Genomic DNA, 14,760 nt, shown 5'->3' with positions numbered 1-14,760 from the left:
AGTTTCTGAAAGTTTACTGTATTTTGTTCTTCATAATATTGGATAATGTAAATATTTTGCAGGTCAAAAGGGACATAAGACCTATCATGCCATCCCAAAATGCATTGTGTTGCCTTCCTGGCCACAAGGCATAATGCTTTTTGACTTACTTCTGAATCTAAATTGTTTTTTAGTTTGTTTAATTCACAAATGCATTAATTATTTTCAGTAATTTTATTTTGCATCTGAATCCCGTTGAGGTACCATCTACGTCCTCCCTTAGGCTATAGATGCTCTTTATATATCTCATCATCACATAGCAAGATATTTGTGATCTGCTGATTCTGTGAGGTAATATTTGAGATACCGTATATATATATATATATATATATATATATATATATAAATGTTTTATTTAGATATATTTACAAGTACGACTGAGATGTTTATAGTGCTATGAACATTTAAGAATTGATTCATTTACTGGGGATTTTATTTAGATATAACTAAAAGTACGATTGAGATACAGGTTTAGGAACCTTTGAGAGTTGAATAATTTACTGAAATAAGGCAGGCAAAAAAGGCACCCTAAAAGGGGTCGGATGTCTGCAGCAGCCATGGGTAGATAAATGCTATGCTATGCATGAATCTATCCATTATTCACATAGGAGGGATGGCAAGGATAGAGGGGGTGGCGTCCGGGCGCCCCTACTGGATGGGCCACCACTGCTCAGGAGTCAGGATTCAGCAAAACAAGATTAAAGTAAAACCTTTCTAAATGCATTTGCCTTTCCCTTATTATCAAAAAAGTGAATATAAGTATATCTACAATTATACAATCCCCATAATTGTATCGGATTTCTATGTTTGTAATTTTCTATATTTTTAGGGAAAAAATGGTTGCATATACAGTTGTGCTCATAAGTTTACATACCCTGGCAGAATTTGATTTCTCTGCAATTTTTCAGAGAATAAGAATAACACAAAAACTTTTCTTTCACTCATTGTTAGTGTTTGGCTGAAGCCATTTATTATCACTCAACTGTGTTTACTCTTTATAAATCATAATGGCAACAGAAACTACCCAAATGACCCTGATCAAAAGTTTACATAGTTCTTAGTACCGTGTATTGCCCCTTTTAACATCGATAACAGCTTCAAGTCTTTTGTGGTATTTGTGGATGAGGCTCTTTATCTTATCAGATGGTAAATCTGCCCATGCCTCTTGTGTTGCCAACAGTTCCTGTAAATTCTTGGGCTGTCTTGCATGAACTGCAAATTTGAGATCTCCCCACAGTGGCTCAATGATAGTAAGGTCAGGAGACTGAGATGGCCACTCCAGAACCTTCACTTTTTTCTGCTTTAGCCAATGACAGGTCGACTTGGCCTTGTGTTTTGGATCATTGTCATGTTGGAATGTCTAAGTACGTCCCGTGCGCAGCTTCCTGGCTGATGAATGCAAATGTTCCTCCAGTAGTTTTTGATAACACACTGCATTCATCTTGCCATCAATTTTGATCAAATTTCTTGTAGCTCACACATCCCCAAAACATCAGCACTCCACCTCAGTACCTTTCATCATAGGCCTTGTTGACTCCTCTCCAAATGTAGCGTTTATGGTTGTGGCCAAAAGGCTACATTTTGGTCTCATCACTCCAAATGACTTTGTGCCAGAAGGTTTGAGGCTTGTCTCGAGTTTGGTAGTTTAGAGTTTGTGCTGTTTGGTATATTGTACGTGGGATACTTTGTGGCATTTGCGTAGTAATGACTTTCTTCTGGTGACTCGACCATGCAGCCCATCTTTCTTCAAATGCCTCCTTATTGTGCTTCTTGAAACAGCCACACCACATGTTTTCATAGACTCCTGTATTTCACCTGAAATTATTTGTGTGTTTTTCTTTGCATCCTGAACAATTTTCCTGGCAGTTGTGGCTGAAATTTTAGTTGGTCTACCTGACCGTGGTTTAGTTTCAACAGAACTCCTCATTTTCCACTTCTTGATTAGAGTTTGAACACTGCTGATTGGCATTCTCAGCTCCTTGAATATCTTTTTATATCCCTTTCCCATTTTATACAGTTCAACTACTTTTTCCCCGCAGATCCTTTGACATAACTTTTGCTTTCCCCGTGACTCAGAATCCAGAAACGTCATTGCAGCACTGGGTGAAAGATGCAAGGGTCTGTCAGAAGTCCAGAAACTCATTGACCTTTTATACACACACACTAATTACAAGCAAACAGATCGCAGGTGAGGATGGTTATCTTTAATAGCCATTCAAACCTCTTTGTGTCAACTTGTGTGCATGTTATCAGGCCAAAATCACCGGGTATGTAAACTTTTGATCAGGGTCATTTGGGTAGTTTCTGTTGTGATTATGATTTAAAAAGAGTAAACACAGATGATTGATAATAAATGGCTTCAGCCAAACACTAACCACGAGTGAAAGAAAAGTTTTTATCATGTTATTGTGTTATCATTCATATTCTCAGAAAAATGGGCAATAAATCATAAATTCTGCCAGGGTATGTAAACTTGTGAGCACAACTGTGTGTGTGTATGTATATTATATATAATATATATACTGTAAATATATATATATATATATATATATATATATATATATATATTTTTTTTTTTTTTTAATTGCTTTCTAACCACTATGCAATTTACATACTGATTACAAATATCCTCTAACCAATGTGTCATAATTACATGAAATTGTATTCTAATTGATGCTGTTTGAATAAATGTTATTAACCACTTCACCCCCGGAAGATTCGGCTGCTTAATGACCATGCCATTTTTTGCAAAATGGCACTGCATTGCTTTAACTGACAATTGCGTGATCATGCAAAATTAACGTCCTTTTTTTTTCCCCACAAATAGTTTTTTTTGTGGTATTTAATCACCTCTGTGGTTTTTATTTTTCATACTATAAACAAAAAAAAACGTAAATTGTGAAAAAAAACACTATTTTGTACTTTTTGCTTTGAAAAAAGTAATTTTTTTCCTCAGTTTAGGCCGATATGTGTTCTTCTACATAATTTTGGTAATAAAAATCACAATAAGCATATATTGATTGGTTTGCGCAAAAGTTGTAGCGTTTACAAAATAAGGGAAAGATGGCATTTTTATTGTGTGTTTTTTTTTTTACTAGTAATGGTGGTGATCTGTGATTTTTATCAGGACTGCAACATTATGGCGCACACTTTTAACACATTTTTGGAACCATTGACAATTATACAGCGATCAGTGCTATAAAAATTTACTGATTACTGTACAAATATCACTGGCAGGGAAGGGGTTAACACTAGGGGGCGATCAAGGGGTTAACTGTGTTCCCTCACTGTGTTCTAACTGCAGGGGTGGATGGGCTCACTAGAACATGACAGAGACTGACTAGAGGAGATGACAGATTGCTTGCTGTTCCTAGCTAGTAGGCACTTATGATCTGCCTCTCCTCACAGAACAGGGATTTGTGTGTTCACCCTGTTCTGGCACTCGTGCCCATGATCGTGCATGGCTAGCGATCATCACGACCATCAGCCATGAGCATCGGCACCCCGCAGTGCAGCGCACGCATGCTGTCCTGCTTAAAGGAGCCAACGTACAGTTACGGCGGTTCACGGGATCGTGCCGACCTGCTGCCGTATAATGACGGCAGCTGGGCAGCAAGCGGTTAAAGGCAAAGTTCACCTTTGTTCACCTTATTTAAATTTTTTCGTTTTTCAAATTCCAGCTCTCCTTTGTACCAATGTAGCACAGGAAGGATTTGACCAGCTGATTTCATTAGCACAAAACCTGCATCAACTACCCTCAGCTGGTCAACTCCTTCCTGTGTCATGACCTAAAGTCTGACCAGAAAGTAAGGTAGAAGTAATCGAACAGTGTTTTGAAATGGCTATAAATACAGTGAGGTAAGCGTGTGTAGAATAAATGGAAAGCTCTTTTATTTTTGCAAAAGAAGTACATTAATGTTATATTGGTACATAGGGGAGCTGGAATATATAAAAAAAAGGTGAACTTCACCCTTAATATTTTTTGTGTTTTTTTTTGGGAGCTGTATGATTATAAATATTGCTAAGTCCACTTATTTAGTTTAAAATAGAAGAAGTGCAGTGCTAAAAAGTGCATAGGAACCCTGGATAGGTTTGAGTGGCATATATATATATATATATATATATATATATATATATATAGTGTAAAAATGGACTCTCAACTCACTTTTGAAGCACATATGAAACATTTATGTAAGACTTCTTTTTATCATTTCCGTAATAGTTCTAAACTTCGTCCTATTCTTTCCCTTTCAGATGCTGAAAGATTGGTTCATGCCTTTGTCTCCTCCAGACTGGATTATTGTAACGCACTTCTCATTGGGATATATATGTATGTACAGTGGTGTGAAAAAGTGTTTGCCCCCTTCCTTATTTCCTGTTCCTTTGCATGTTTGTCACACTTAAGTGTTTCGGAACATCAAACCAATTTAAACAATAGTCAAGGACAACACAAGTAAACACAAAATGCAATTTGTAAATGAAGGTGTTTATTATTAAAGGTGAAAAAAAATCCAAACCATCATGGCCCTGTGTGAAAAAGTGATTGCCCCCTAAACCTAATAACTGGTTGGGCCACCCTTAGCAGCAACAACTGCAACCAAGCGTTTGCGATAACGTGCAATGAGGCTTTTACAGCGTCCTGGAGGAATTTTGGCCCACTCATCTTTGCAGAATTGTCCTAATTCAGTTAGATTAGAGGGTTTTCGAGCATGAACGGCCTTTTTAAGGTCATACCACAACATCTCAATAGGATTCAGGTCAGGACTTTGCCTAGGCCACTCCAAAGTCTTCATTTTGTTTTTCTTCAGCCATTCGGTGGTGGACTTGCTGGTGTGTTTAGGATCATTGTCCTGCTGCAGAACCCAAGTTCGTTTCAGCTTGAGTACACGAACAGATGGTCGGACATTCTCCTTCAGGATCTCTTGGTAGACAGCAGAATTCATAGTTCCTTTTATCACGGCAAGTCTTCCAGGTCCTGAAGCAGCAAAACAGCCCCAGACCATCACACTACCACCACCATATTTTACTGTTGGTATAATGTTCTTTTTATGAAATGCAGTGTTCCTTCTACGCCAGATATACTTGGACACACACCTTCCAAAGAGTACCACTTTTGTCTCATCGGTCCACAGAATGTTGTCCCAAAAGTCTTGGGGATCATCAAGATGTGTTGTGGAGAAATTGAGAAGAGCTTTGATGTTCTTTTTGCTCAGCAGTGGTTTTCTCCTTGGAACTCTGCCATGCAGGCCATTTTTGCCCAGTCTTTTCCTGATGGTGGAGGCATGAACGCTGACCTTAACTGAGGCAAGTGAGTCATGCAGTTCCTTGGACGTTGTTGTGGGGTCTTTTGTGACCTCTTGGATGAGTCGTCGCCGCGCTCTTGGGGTAATTTTGGGCGGCCGGCCACTCCTGGGAAGGTTCACCACTGTTCCATGTCTTCGCCATTTGTGGATAATGGCTCTCACTGTGGTTCGCTGGATTCCCAAAGCTTTGGAAATGGCTTTATAACCCTTTCCAGACTGATAGATCTCAATTACTTTCTTTCTCAATTGTTCCTAAATTTCTTTGGGTCTCGGCATGATGTGCAGCTTTTAAGGATCTTCTGGTGGACCTTACTGTGTCAAGCAGCTCCTATTTAAGTGATGCCTTGATTGTGAACAGGTGTGGCAATAATCAGGCCTGGGTGTGGCTAGAGAAATTGAACTCAGGTGTGGACAACCACAGTTATAGTATGTTTTAACAAGGGGGGCAATCACTTTCTCACACAGGGCCATGATGGTTTGGATTTTTTTTCACCTTTTAATAATAAACACCTTCATTTACAAATTGCATTTTGTGTTTACTTGTGTTGTCCTTGACTATTGTTTAAATTGGTTTGATGTTCCGAAACACTTAAGTGTGACAAACATGCAAAGGAACAGGAAATGAGGAAGGGGGCAAACACTTTTTCACACCACTGTATGTATGTATGTATGTATGTATGTATGTGTGTGTGTGTGTGTATATATATATATATATATATAGATATAGATATATAAATAATCCTGTGCAGAAATACAAAATCATACACTATTGTGGACGCACGTGAAAAGTCCCAACATAGAAGGTGTATGGAATGGTTTGCACATCCAACCTACTGTGCCCCTTAGGATCGTTTCTGCCCATTTGACCCCTCGCTGCTGGCATTTGCGTCCATAATTTGGGGTAAGAGTATTCACCCCCTTCCCTGGTGTTGGATGCACATCCCCGGATGCTGTGTATAAATAATTCCCTGCACATTCCAGCTCCAATATTGCATTTTAGGATTTCCAATACCCTGTTATTACATCTATGGGATTGAATATGTTACATTGAACTATTTCAGGGACTCATGAATGATTACTTTGGTTATCATGCTCCACAGTAGGTTGAATGGGGAATGTGCAAACCATTCCATATACCTTCTATGGTGGGACTTCTCATGTGCGTCCATAATATTGTATGATTTTGTGGTTTCTTACATGAGCTATATATATATATATATATATATATATATATATATATATATATATATATATATACACATAGTATAAATAATTAGTATATAATTTATGCACATAGCATTTTCAGTATGCACATTGGTATAAAATGTGCATTCATTTATTTCACTAATTAAAATGTTATATTGAGCACTCACTTCTGGATACCTATTCAGGGTTCCTATGCACTTTTTAGCGCTGCATTTCTTCTATTTTTTACTTTTTATACAATTTTGCCGCGTACACACGAGCGGACTTTTCAACATCCAAAGTCCGACGGACTGATTCCGTCAGACTATTCGATCGTGTGTGGGCTGCAACGGACTTTTGATTTACCAAAGTCTGACGGACTTTAGAATATGGAACATGCTTCAAATTTTCCCGACGGAAGTCCGCCGGACCCTTCGAAAAATTCGCTCGTGTGTATGCTATTCCGACGGACTAAAACCGACGCTAGGGCAGCTATTGGCTACTGGCTATGAACTTCCTTATTCGAGTCCAGTCGTACGTCATCACGTTCGAATCCGTCGGAGTTTAGTGTGATTGTGTGTGGCCAAGTCCGCTCAGTCGAAAAGTCCGTCAGAACTCTGTCAGAACTCTGGCAGAACTCCGGCAGAACTCCTTCGGAAGTCTGTCGGACATAAGTCCTCTCGTGTGTACGGGGCTTTAGTGTTATTGATGATGCCACCAGCTTTTCCAGATATAAGTAACGCAACTTTATTTCCACTTTTTTTATTCACCTATTTAGTTTGTATATTTTATCAGTGCTAGCAGTATTTTATAAGCAGCTTTGGATCCACCAATGGATAAAATGTGCAAAAAAGAATGATTTACATGTCTTCATCCACTTACGCAAAAGCAAAGACTAAGTCCCTTCTTTTGGGTTTTGTGGTGGAAGTGAGGACACGAATAAGACTTTTTATTACACTATATCCCACAGTATGTTATAGGAGGGCTTTTTGGTTCCATTACTGCCACCCTACTGCGACTGTAATGGATGTTCTGTTATCCTGAAATCAAAAATCTGCACCATAGAGACTTTAACCACTTTAGCCCCGAAACGACTTACCCCCTTCCTGACTGGAGAACTTTCTGCAATTTGGCACTGCATCACTTTAACTGCATCCAAACAAAATTGACATCCTTTTTTTTTACCCACAAATAGAGCTTTCTTTTGGTGGTATTTGATAACCGGTTTTTATTTTTTGCACTAGAAACAAAAAAAGAGCGACAATTTTGGGAAAAAATTCAATATTTTTTACTTTTTGCTACAATAAATATCCCCAAAAAAAGAATGTAGCAGCCATAACCCTTTGCAGGGTGGCCTTAACTTTTGGGCTTACCGATTACCTCCACTTGGCTTGTTCTTCCACATCTAGGGGTTCCCAGGGTTGGTACCCAACAACTTTGGACGCTGACACCAATAAAGTCCTTTTGAACGTTTTTTATTTGCAGGGGTAACATCCAACAACACAGTCTCGTATGGGAACAGAGGGCATGGGTGAAAAATTCAGGCATCTTGAACTGCAAATATCACAAAGTCTCTAATACCATCCAGAGAGTAGCCATTCGCAGCTGGGCACTTCAAGGCTGAAAAAATCTCTAGCCAGAGATTATGGCAATCAGCGCTTTGACTCAGAACTTGTGAAATCTCTGACCTTGAACAAGTTGTAACTGAAAGTGAACAGGAACCTTCTTCCTCAGTACCTGGAACGTTCTCTGTCTCCTTGACAGTACTGGAAGGAGCTTGGATTCGCCAATGTCCTTCACAACTCAGTAACCAGGCACTTCTCAGGATGCCAGCTTGTTGGCCCTCCTCCGAAGAGTCCTCCCCCGATCACTTGCACGAGCTGTGGTGTCCCTCCAAGCCGAGAGCACACCCGGACACCTTGAATCCCCCCTCAGTTACTGCGCCTCGGACCAGCCGGTTCCGAGACTTGGGAACAGACGGATCCCTACCCCAGACCGGGTGGGTCTATTGGGGGTAACCAACCAAAGCATGTTGCGGAGCGACGAACGCTCCCGGGGACCCCTCACCGGGCTACCCCAGTCCACAATCAGGAACAGACCGCTAGGGCCTCACGAACGAACCACATGTAACACGTGACCTCAACATCTTAAGTACCCCTCCCCAGACTCCTCAGCACGGCCTGGCAGCCCCACTGATTGGCTCTGACGAAGCTGATACCCAAAAGGTCCAACCAGGCCTGGTTCTGGCCTGTCGTGTGCCCCTCACTGTACACATGACCAGGCAGAACTCTAACACAGCCCAGCCAAACTGATGTCAAAGTTCAACCTACATAATTAACCCTCAGAACCCCAATACTGTTCTGATACAAAAACTAAATTTACACATGAATGACACTTTGTCCAAAGTGTCACCACTACAATAAAAAAAAAAAAAATTCTCAGTTCAGGCCGATATGTATTCATCTACACATTTTTGGTAAAAAAAAACAAAAAACGCAATAAGCGTATATTGACTGGTTTGCTCAAAAGTTATAGCGTCTACAAATAAGGGGATAGATTTATGGCATTTTTATTATTTTGGCGGACTCATCAGACACTTTGACACTATTTTGTGACCAGTGACATTTATACAACAAGCACTGATTACTGTGTAAATGACACTGGCAGAGAAGAAGTTAAGCACTAGGGGGCGATCAAGGGGTTAACTGTGTTCCTTCAGTATGTTCTAACTGTAGGGGGGTGGGCTCACTAGAACATGACAGAGGTCACTGCTCCCAATGACAATGCCTTGTTTATATAGGCATCTCCCTGTTCTGCCTCTCTGCGTCATGATCGTGGGCCACCAGTGGACATCAAGTCCACGGGACCTGCGAGCGCGCAGCACACGGTGGCCACGTGCGTTTCCCTGCGATTTAAAGGGGATGAACAGGTACGCCCATTTGCGCAGCCATGCCATTGTGCCGATGTATATCGTTGTGCACTGGTCGGCAAGTGTTAGCCATATCTTGCTAGAATGAGGGCTAAGAAGTCTCAAACAGCTGTATGCATGTTGGCAATAGCGGCTCTGTATCTGTTCTTTACACTAGTGGTCCTGGATGCCCAGATAATTAAAAAAGGCAAAAGGAATGATTGGCATGAATCCAATCATTTACCCACTAAGATTGAGGTCTTTGTTTTTAGTTTTTTTTTTTGTGAGGATGGCTGTATTATATGATTTTTTTTTAAACTGATTTTAACTGATTTTCACTTGAAAAACCTTAAAAATATATTTTTCTTTTTGTGGAAATGTCCTTCCTGCCCTCTCACTCCAGTGCTTTATGTTGCCATAGATGTGTACCAGCCACACCCCTCAGTAGGGGGTGTTTTTCAACCAATTCTGGGTGTACTGTGCAGTACAATCAAGCTGGTGTCCCTTGGACTGCATAGTCATATAATCGCACTGTAGCAATATGGAGGGAGGACCATAATGGGGGCTGTTAGTACAATGCCTTTGTAACTGAATATCTATTTCACTGACTTCAGTTTGGCCTTAAAGGGATAAAGGCAGAAAACATCAAAAACTCTACCCAAAGAACAAAATAGATTGATAATAATTTTACAGAAATCAGTGAATTGTATTTAAAGTGGAACTTCAGTCATTTTTCAACTTTTCATCTATAAAATCATCTTTACCTTGTTGTTTTAACTTTGGATAGTAAACCATTTTTTTTATCTGCCAGTAAATACCTTATACAGCCCACTTCCTGTTTCTTGTCTGGTCATTAGCCTAGGCTTATGACATCATGCACAGCTCCTTCTCTCACTCTCCTGAGAATTTACCAGGAAGGTAAACTGCCCACAGTTAAAATGGATGCAGCCAGACTTAGTGGAGGGAAATTTCTAAATCATAGTAGGTATAAAATAATATGCAAAGTGGTTGGAGGGAAGCTTCAGAATGGCAAAGATGTTTTTATTACAAATTATGTGAGCAGACTGCGGTTCCTCTTTAATTAAGAATTATCAAACAATGGCATAGAAAAATTGCCCCAGGGTATGAAAATGCATAATTGCAGGCTTGCTCATGCTACCAGTCTTTAGACTGTTCAAAAGCTACAGTGCCCCAAAAGTCTTCTTAAACTGACGCACTGGGGGCTATTTCCGAAAAGCAAATCCACTTTGAACTACAAGTGCACTTGGAAGTGCAGTCGCTGTAGATCTGAGGGGTAGATCTGAAGTGAGTGGAAGGTAAAATGCTGTTTTTTTAATTTTCCTTGTATGTCTCCCTCCAGATTTACAGCTACTGAACTTTCAAGTGCACTTCCAGTGCAAAGTGGATTTGCCTTTAGTAAATCACCCCTGTGTCCTCTACCTTCTGCCAGGCCCCTAGTGCGCTCAGCAGAGGACTAGGCTCCTGACACTTCCACATGTGTGTAGATGAAGAGGGTTTTTCTGCAGCAGTAGCTCATGAAGGGAATTTCAAATTTAGAATAATGTCAGAAACTATGAAATCAGGCCAAGACAGAAGTACAGTTAAATCACACTTGTTTAATAATAAAAGTAAAATGAACAGACGTAGTCAAAACATAGCCAGAGTTCAGTAACCGGAATGGATAGTCAGCCAAGCCATATATCAGGGATCAATGTAGAGGAACAGCAAGCAGCATCTGGAGCCAAGAAGGGATGTCAGCAAAGCAAGTCTTGAACAGGATCGCAGGAGATTTCTGTGATGTTGGCCAAGGCAAAGACAGAGCTCCTCTGGACTGGGCGGCTTAAGTAGGCAGGACTGGTGAGCAGGATATCATCAACAGCTGTGTAACCACATGAGATCCGCGCTATAGCCAAATGACGGCTACAAGGTGGATCTCCTTTTCCGGGACAACGTCAATAGACGTAGTCCTGTGCACGAGCGTCCTGCGCGCCCCCTGTGATCGGCGAGTCTACGAGACTCGCCTGATCACCGATCCGTGCAAGGGATCGATCCCGACCCCTTATCACGTGATCAGCTGTCAGCCAATGACAGCTGATCGTGTGATATAACGGAGCCGGCAATCGGCTATTATTCCTCCTCGCGCTGACAGCGCGAGGAGAAAAAAAAAAGCCGATCACCGGCCACCCATAGTGCCAGCCCTGCAAGTGCCCACCTGCCCCCTGCCAGTGCCCACCTGCCCCCTGCTTTGCCTGCCTAAATAAACAATGTGTCCCCCCTGTCAGTGCCACCCAGCAGTGCCCATAGTGCCACCCAGCAGTGCCCATAGTGCCACCCAGCAGTGCCCACAGTGCCACCCAGCAGTGCCACCCAGCAGTGCCCACAGTGCCACCCAGCAGTGCCCACAGTCTGCCTAAACAAAGGTGCTGCACCCCAGTGCCACATATCCGTGCCCAACAGTGCCGCCCATCAGTGCCCAGCAGTGCCGCCCATCAGTGCCCAGCAGTGCCACCCATCAGAGCCACCTATCAGTGCCACCTATCAGTGCCCAGCAGTCCCATCTATCAGTGGTACCTATCAGTGCCCCTTAGTGCCACCCATCCGTGCCATCTTATCTGTGCCCGTCTTTGCCCATCAGTGCCGCCTTATCTGTGCCCATCGGTGCCGCCTTATCTGTGCCTATTAGTGCCGCCTTAACTATGCCTATTAGTGCCCACCAGTGCAGCCTATCAGTGCCCACCAATGCAGCCTATCAGTGCCCACCAGTGCAGCCTATCAGTGCCCACCAGTGCAGCCTATCAGTGCCGCCTCATCAGCGCACTTCAATGAAGGAGAAAAATGACCTGTTTGCAAAATTTTATAACAAACTATTAAACATGATTTATTTTTATTTATTTTTTTGCATCTTTTTTTGTTTGTTTAGCAAAAAATAAAACTCCCAGCTGTGATTAAATACCACCAAAAGAAAGCTCTATTTGTGGGGAAAAAAAATGATAAAAATTTAATTTGGGTACAGTGTTGTATGCCCGCGCAATTGTCATTCAAAGTGCATCAGCGCTGAAAGCTGAAAATTGGTCTGAGACTGAGGGGGGTTTAAGTGCCCAGTAAGCAAGTGGTTAACTGTGAAGAGAGATGAGAGCTGGAAATTAGCAGACAGCTGAGCGGCCAGCTCAGAGAAGGAAGGGCTGAGCCCAGCCCTGACAAGTCAGGGTTTTACAGGATAAAGGTCTTGATTAATTTGAGATTTGAGATTTGATATGTGCTGCTAGGGTTAGAACGTTCTGATTAAACTTTCATTATAAACACCCTTTTAACGATCAAGAACGGGTTTATTTTCTAATTGTTAGTATTTCGACGAAAGCATATTTTATGGAAATAATATTTTATGGGAATTAATATTTTATGGAAATAATATTTTTCATATTAAATAATTTCAAGAAGTAAAAATATTTTTTTTTCCATGCAAGGAAGATGGAGGAATGCTTGAACAGTACAGAAAATGGGTTCTACATTTCAGCGTTTTCCATCTCTAAAACTGGACAATGTCTCCTTCTCACTGCAGTTCTATTGATGTATCTGATGACCATTGTTGGAAACACGACCATTGCTGTATTGGTGTGTTTGGTTCCCCAGCTCCATACTCCAATGTATTTCTTCTTGAGTAATCTTGCTATTACTGATGTTATATATGTTTCAGTTACTCTTCCAAAACTGCTCTTCATACTCCTAACACATGACCACTGGGTGTCCTTCTCCGCCTGTATGACTCAGTTGTACTTCTTCTCATTGTCAGCTGCTTCTGATGTGTTTGTACTGACCTCCATGTCCTATGACCGATACGTAGCAGTCTGTAAGCCGTTACAATATTCCTCAATCATGAATAAAGATGTATGCCTTTCATTGGCTCTGTCCACTTGGATTATATCTGCAACCAATGCAATAATCAATTTGTTATCCACATCTCTCTTATCCTTCTGTTTTACTCAAAAGGTTGACCATTTCTTTTGTGATCATAAAGCACTGTATGCAATAACCTCTAGTGATGTTACAAGCAGAAATATCGTTTTATTATGTCAGGATGTACTGTTGGCATCTTTTCCTTTTTTGCTTATTATGACCTCCTATGTATTCATCATCTCCACCATACTAAAAATCCATTCCTCAGAGGGACGACTGAAAGCTTATTCCAGTTGCACCTCCCACCTCACCACAGTAATATTATTCTATGGTCCAATCATTATAATTTATGGTAAACCAGAATCTGAAGGTTCTAAAGAAGTGGAAAGGTTGCTGACCTTGCTTTATACGGCTGTGGTCCCAATGCTCAACCCATTTGTCTACACTTTGAGGAACAAAGAGATCTTAAATGCTATAAGTAGCATTAAAAGAAAGAGGAACATGATTTAAACTAAATAATTTTTCAGAAGATACTTTAGCTTACCTAATCAGAGCCAAAATATTATACCATAGATTCTAGACATATGCACTACCGTAAAAATTTGTTTTTGTTTCATTTGGGTTTTTCTTTTTCTTTTTTTAGAACATTCGTAAATTCAAAAATTTGAAAACTTGTAAATTTGAGACTTCGTAAATTTTCAAATCTGAAAATCCCGAAATTCTTAAATTTGCAAATTCTAAAATCCAAATATTCTAAAATCCAGAATTTCACTGATTTGGAAATTCAAAAATTCGTAAATTCGATAATTCAGAAATTGGAAAATACAAAAATATAAAAATAGGAAAATAAATGAAATCCAAACATTCTAAATAACTATTAAATTATAGGTATTGGAATTTCCTTTCAAATTTGGCTGTTAGTTAATGTAACGAATATGAATTTTCTCCGAAGTTACGAATTATGCGGAATAACAAATGCTGCTTCTAAACAAATGAAACGGAACAAATTAATAATAATAATAAAAATAAAATGTTTTTATTATTATTATTATTGTTATATAGTATTAATAATTTTTTTACGTTCCTTTTGTTTAGATACATCATTCGTTATTTCGGATAATTCGTAACTTCGGATAAATTCGTATTCGTTATGTTCACTAACAGTCAAATTTGAAAGGAAATTCCAAACCTATAATTTAATAGTTAGTAATAGTTAAGTTATTATTAGTTAGTTTTTATTTCCGATTTTTGAATTTCAGGTTTTCGAATTTTCGTATTTTCATTCTTATTTTTGGATTTTTGTTCTTTTGAATCTTCATTCTTATTTTTGGATTTTCACATTTTTGGATTTTCGAATTTGCAAGTTTTCGAATTTGTGGATTTTTGAAATTTACTAATTTACGAATCTTCGCATTTATAAATATTCAGAAA

At 40.0% G+C, this 14,760-nt stretch overlaps 1 protein-coding gene across 2 annotated transcripts; it reads left to right on the top strand.

Annotated features, from left to right (window-relative positions):
- Positions 1-4,286: 4,286 nt before the first annotated feature.
- On the top strand, positions 4,287-14,445 carry LOC143929997 (olfactory receptor 1J21-like). Of its 2 annotated transcripts, none has more exons than XM_077453906.1 (2): positions 4,287-4,369; positions 12,904-14,445. In XM_077453906.1, the coding sequence occupies exon 2, from the start codon at positions 12,904-12,906 to the stop codon at positions 13,837-13,839; it is 936 nt and encodes a 311-aa protein (XP_077310032.1). In that variant the 5' UTR covers positions 4,287-4,369; the 3' UTR covers positions 13,840-14,445. The 2 variants fall into 2 exon arrangements, with proteins under 2 accessions (XP_077310032.1, XP_077310031.1); XM_077453905.1 differs by having other exon boundaries at positions 4,293-4,369; positions 12,900-14,445.
- The last annotated feature ends 315 nt before the right edge of the window (positions 14,446-14,760 follow it).

The sequence above is a fragment of the Lithobates pipiens genome, unplaced genomic scaffold (assembly GCF_037356315.1).
Source record: "Lithobates pipiens isolate NorthernLeopardFrog02 unplaced genomic scaffold, aLitPip1_a1.2 Scaffold_25, whole genome shotgun sequence".
In the NCBI taxonomy this organism is placed as follows: domain Eukaryota; kingdom Metazoa; phylum Chordata; class Amphibia; order Anura; family Ranidae; genus Lithobates; species Lithobates pipiens.
This window is presented reverse-complemented; position numbering and strand designations above follow the sequence as displayed.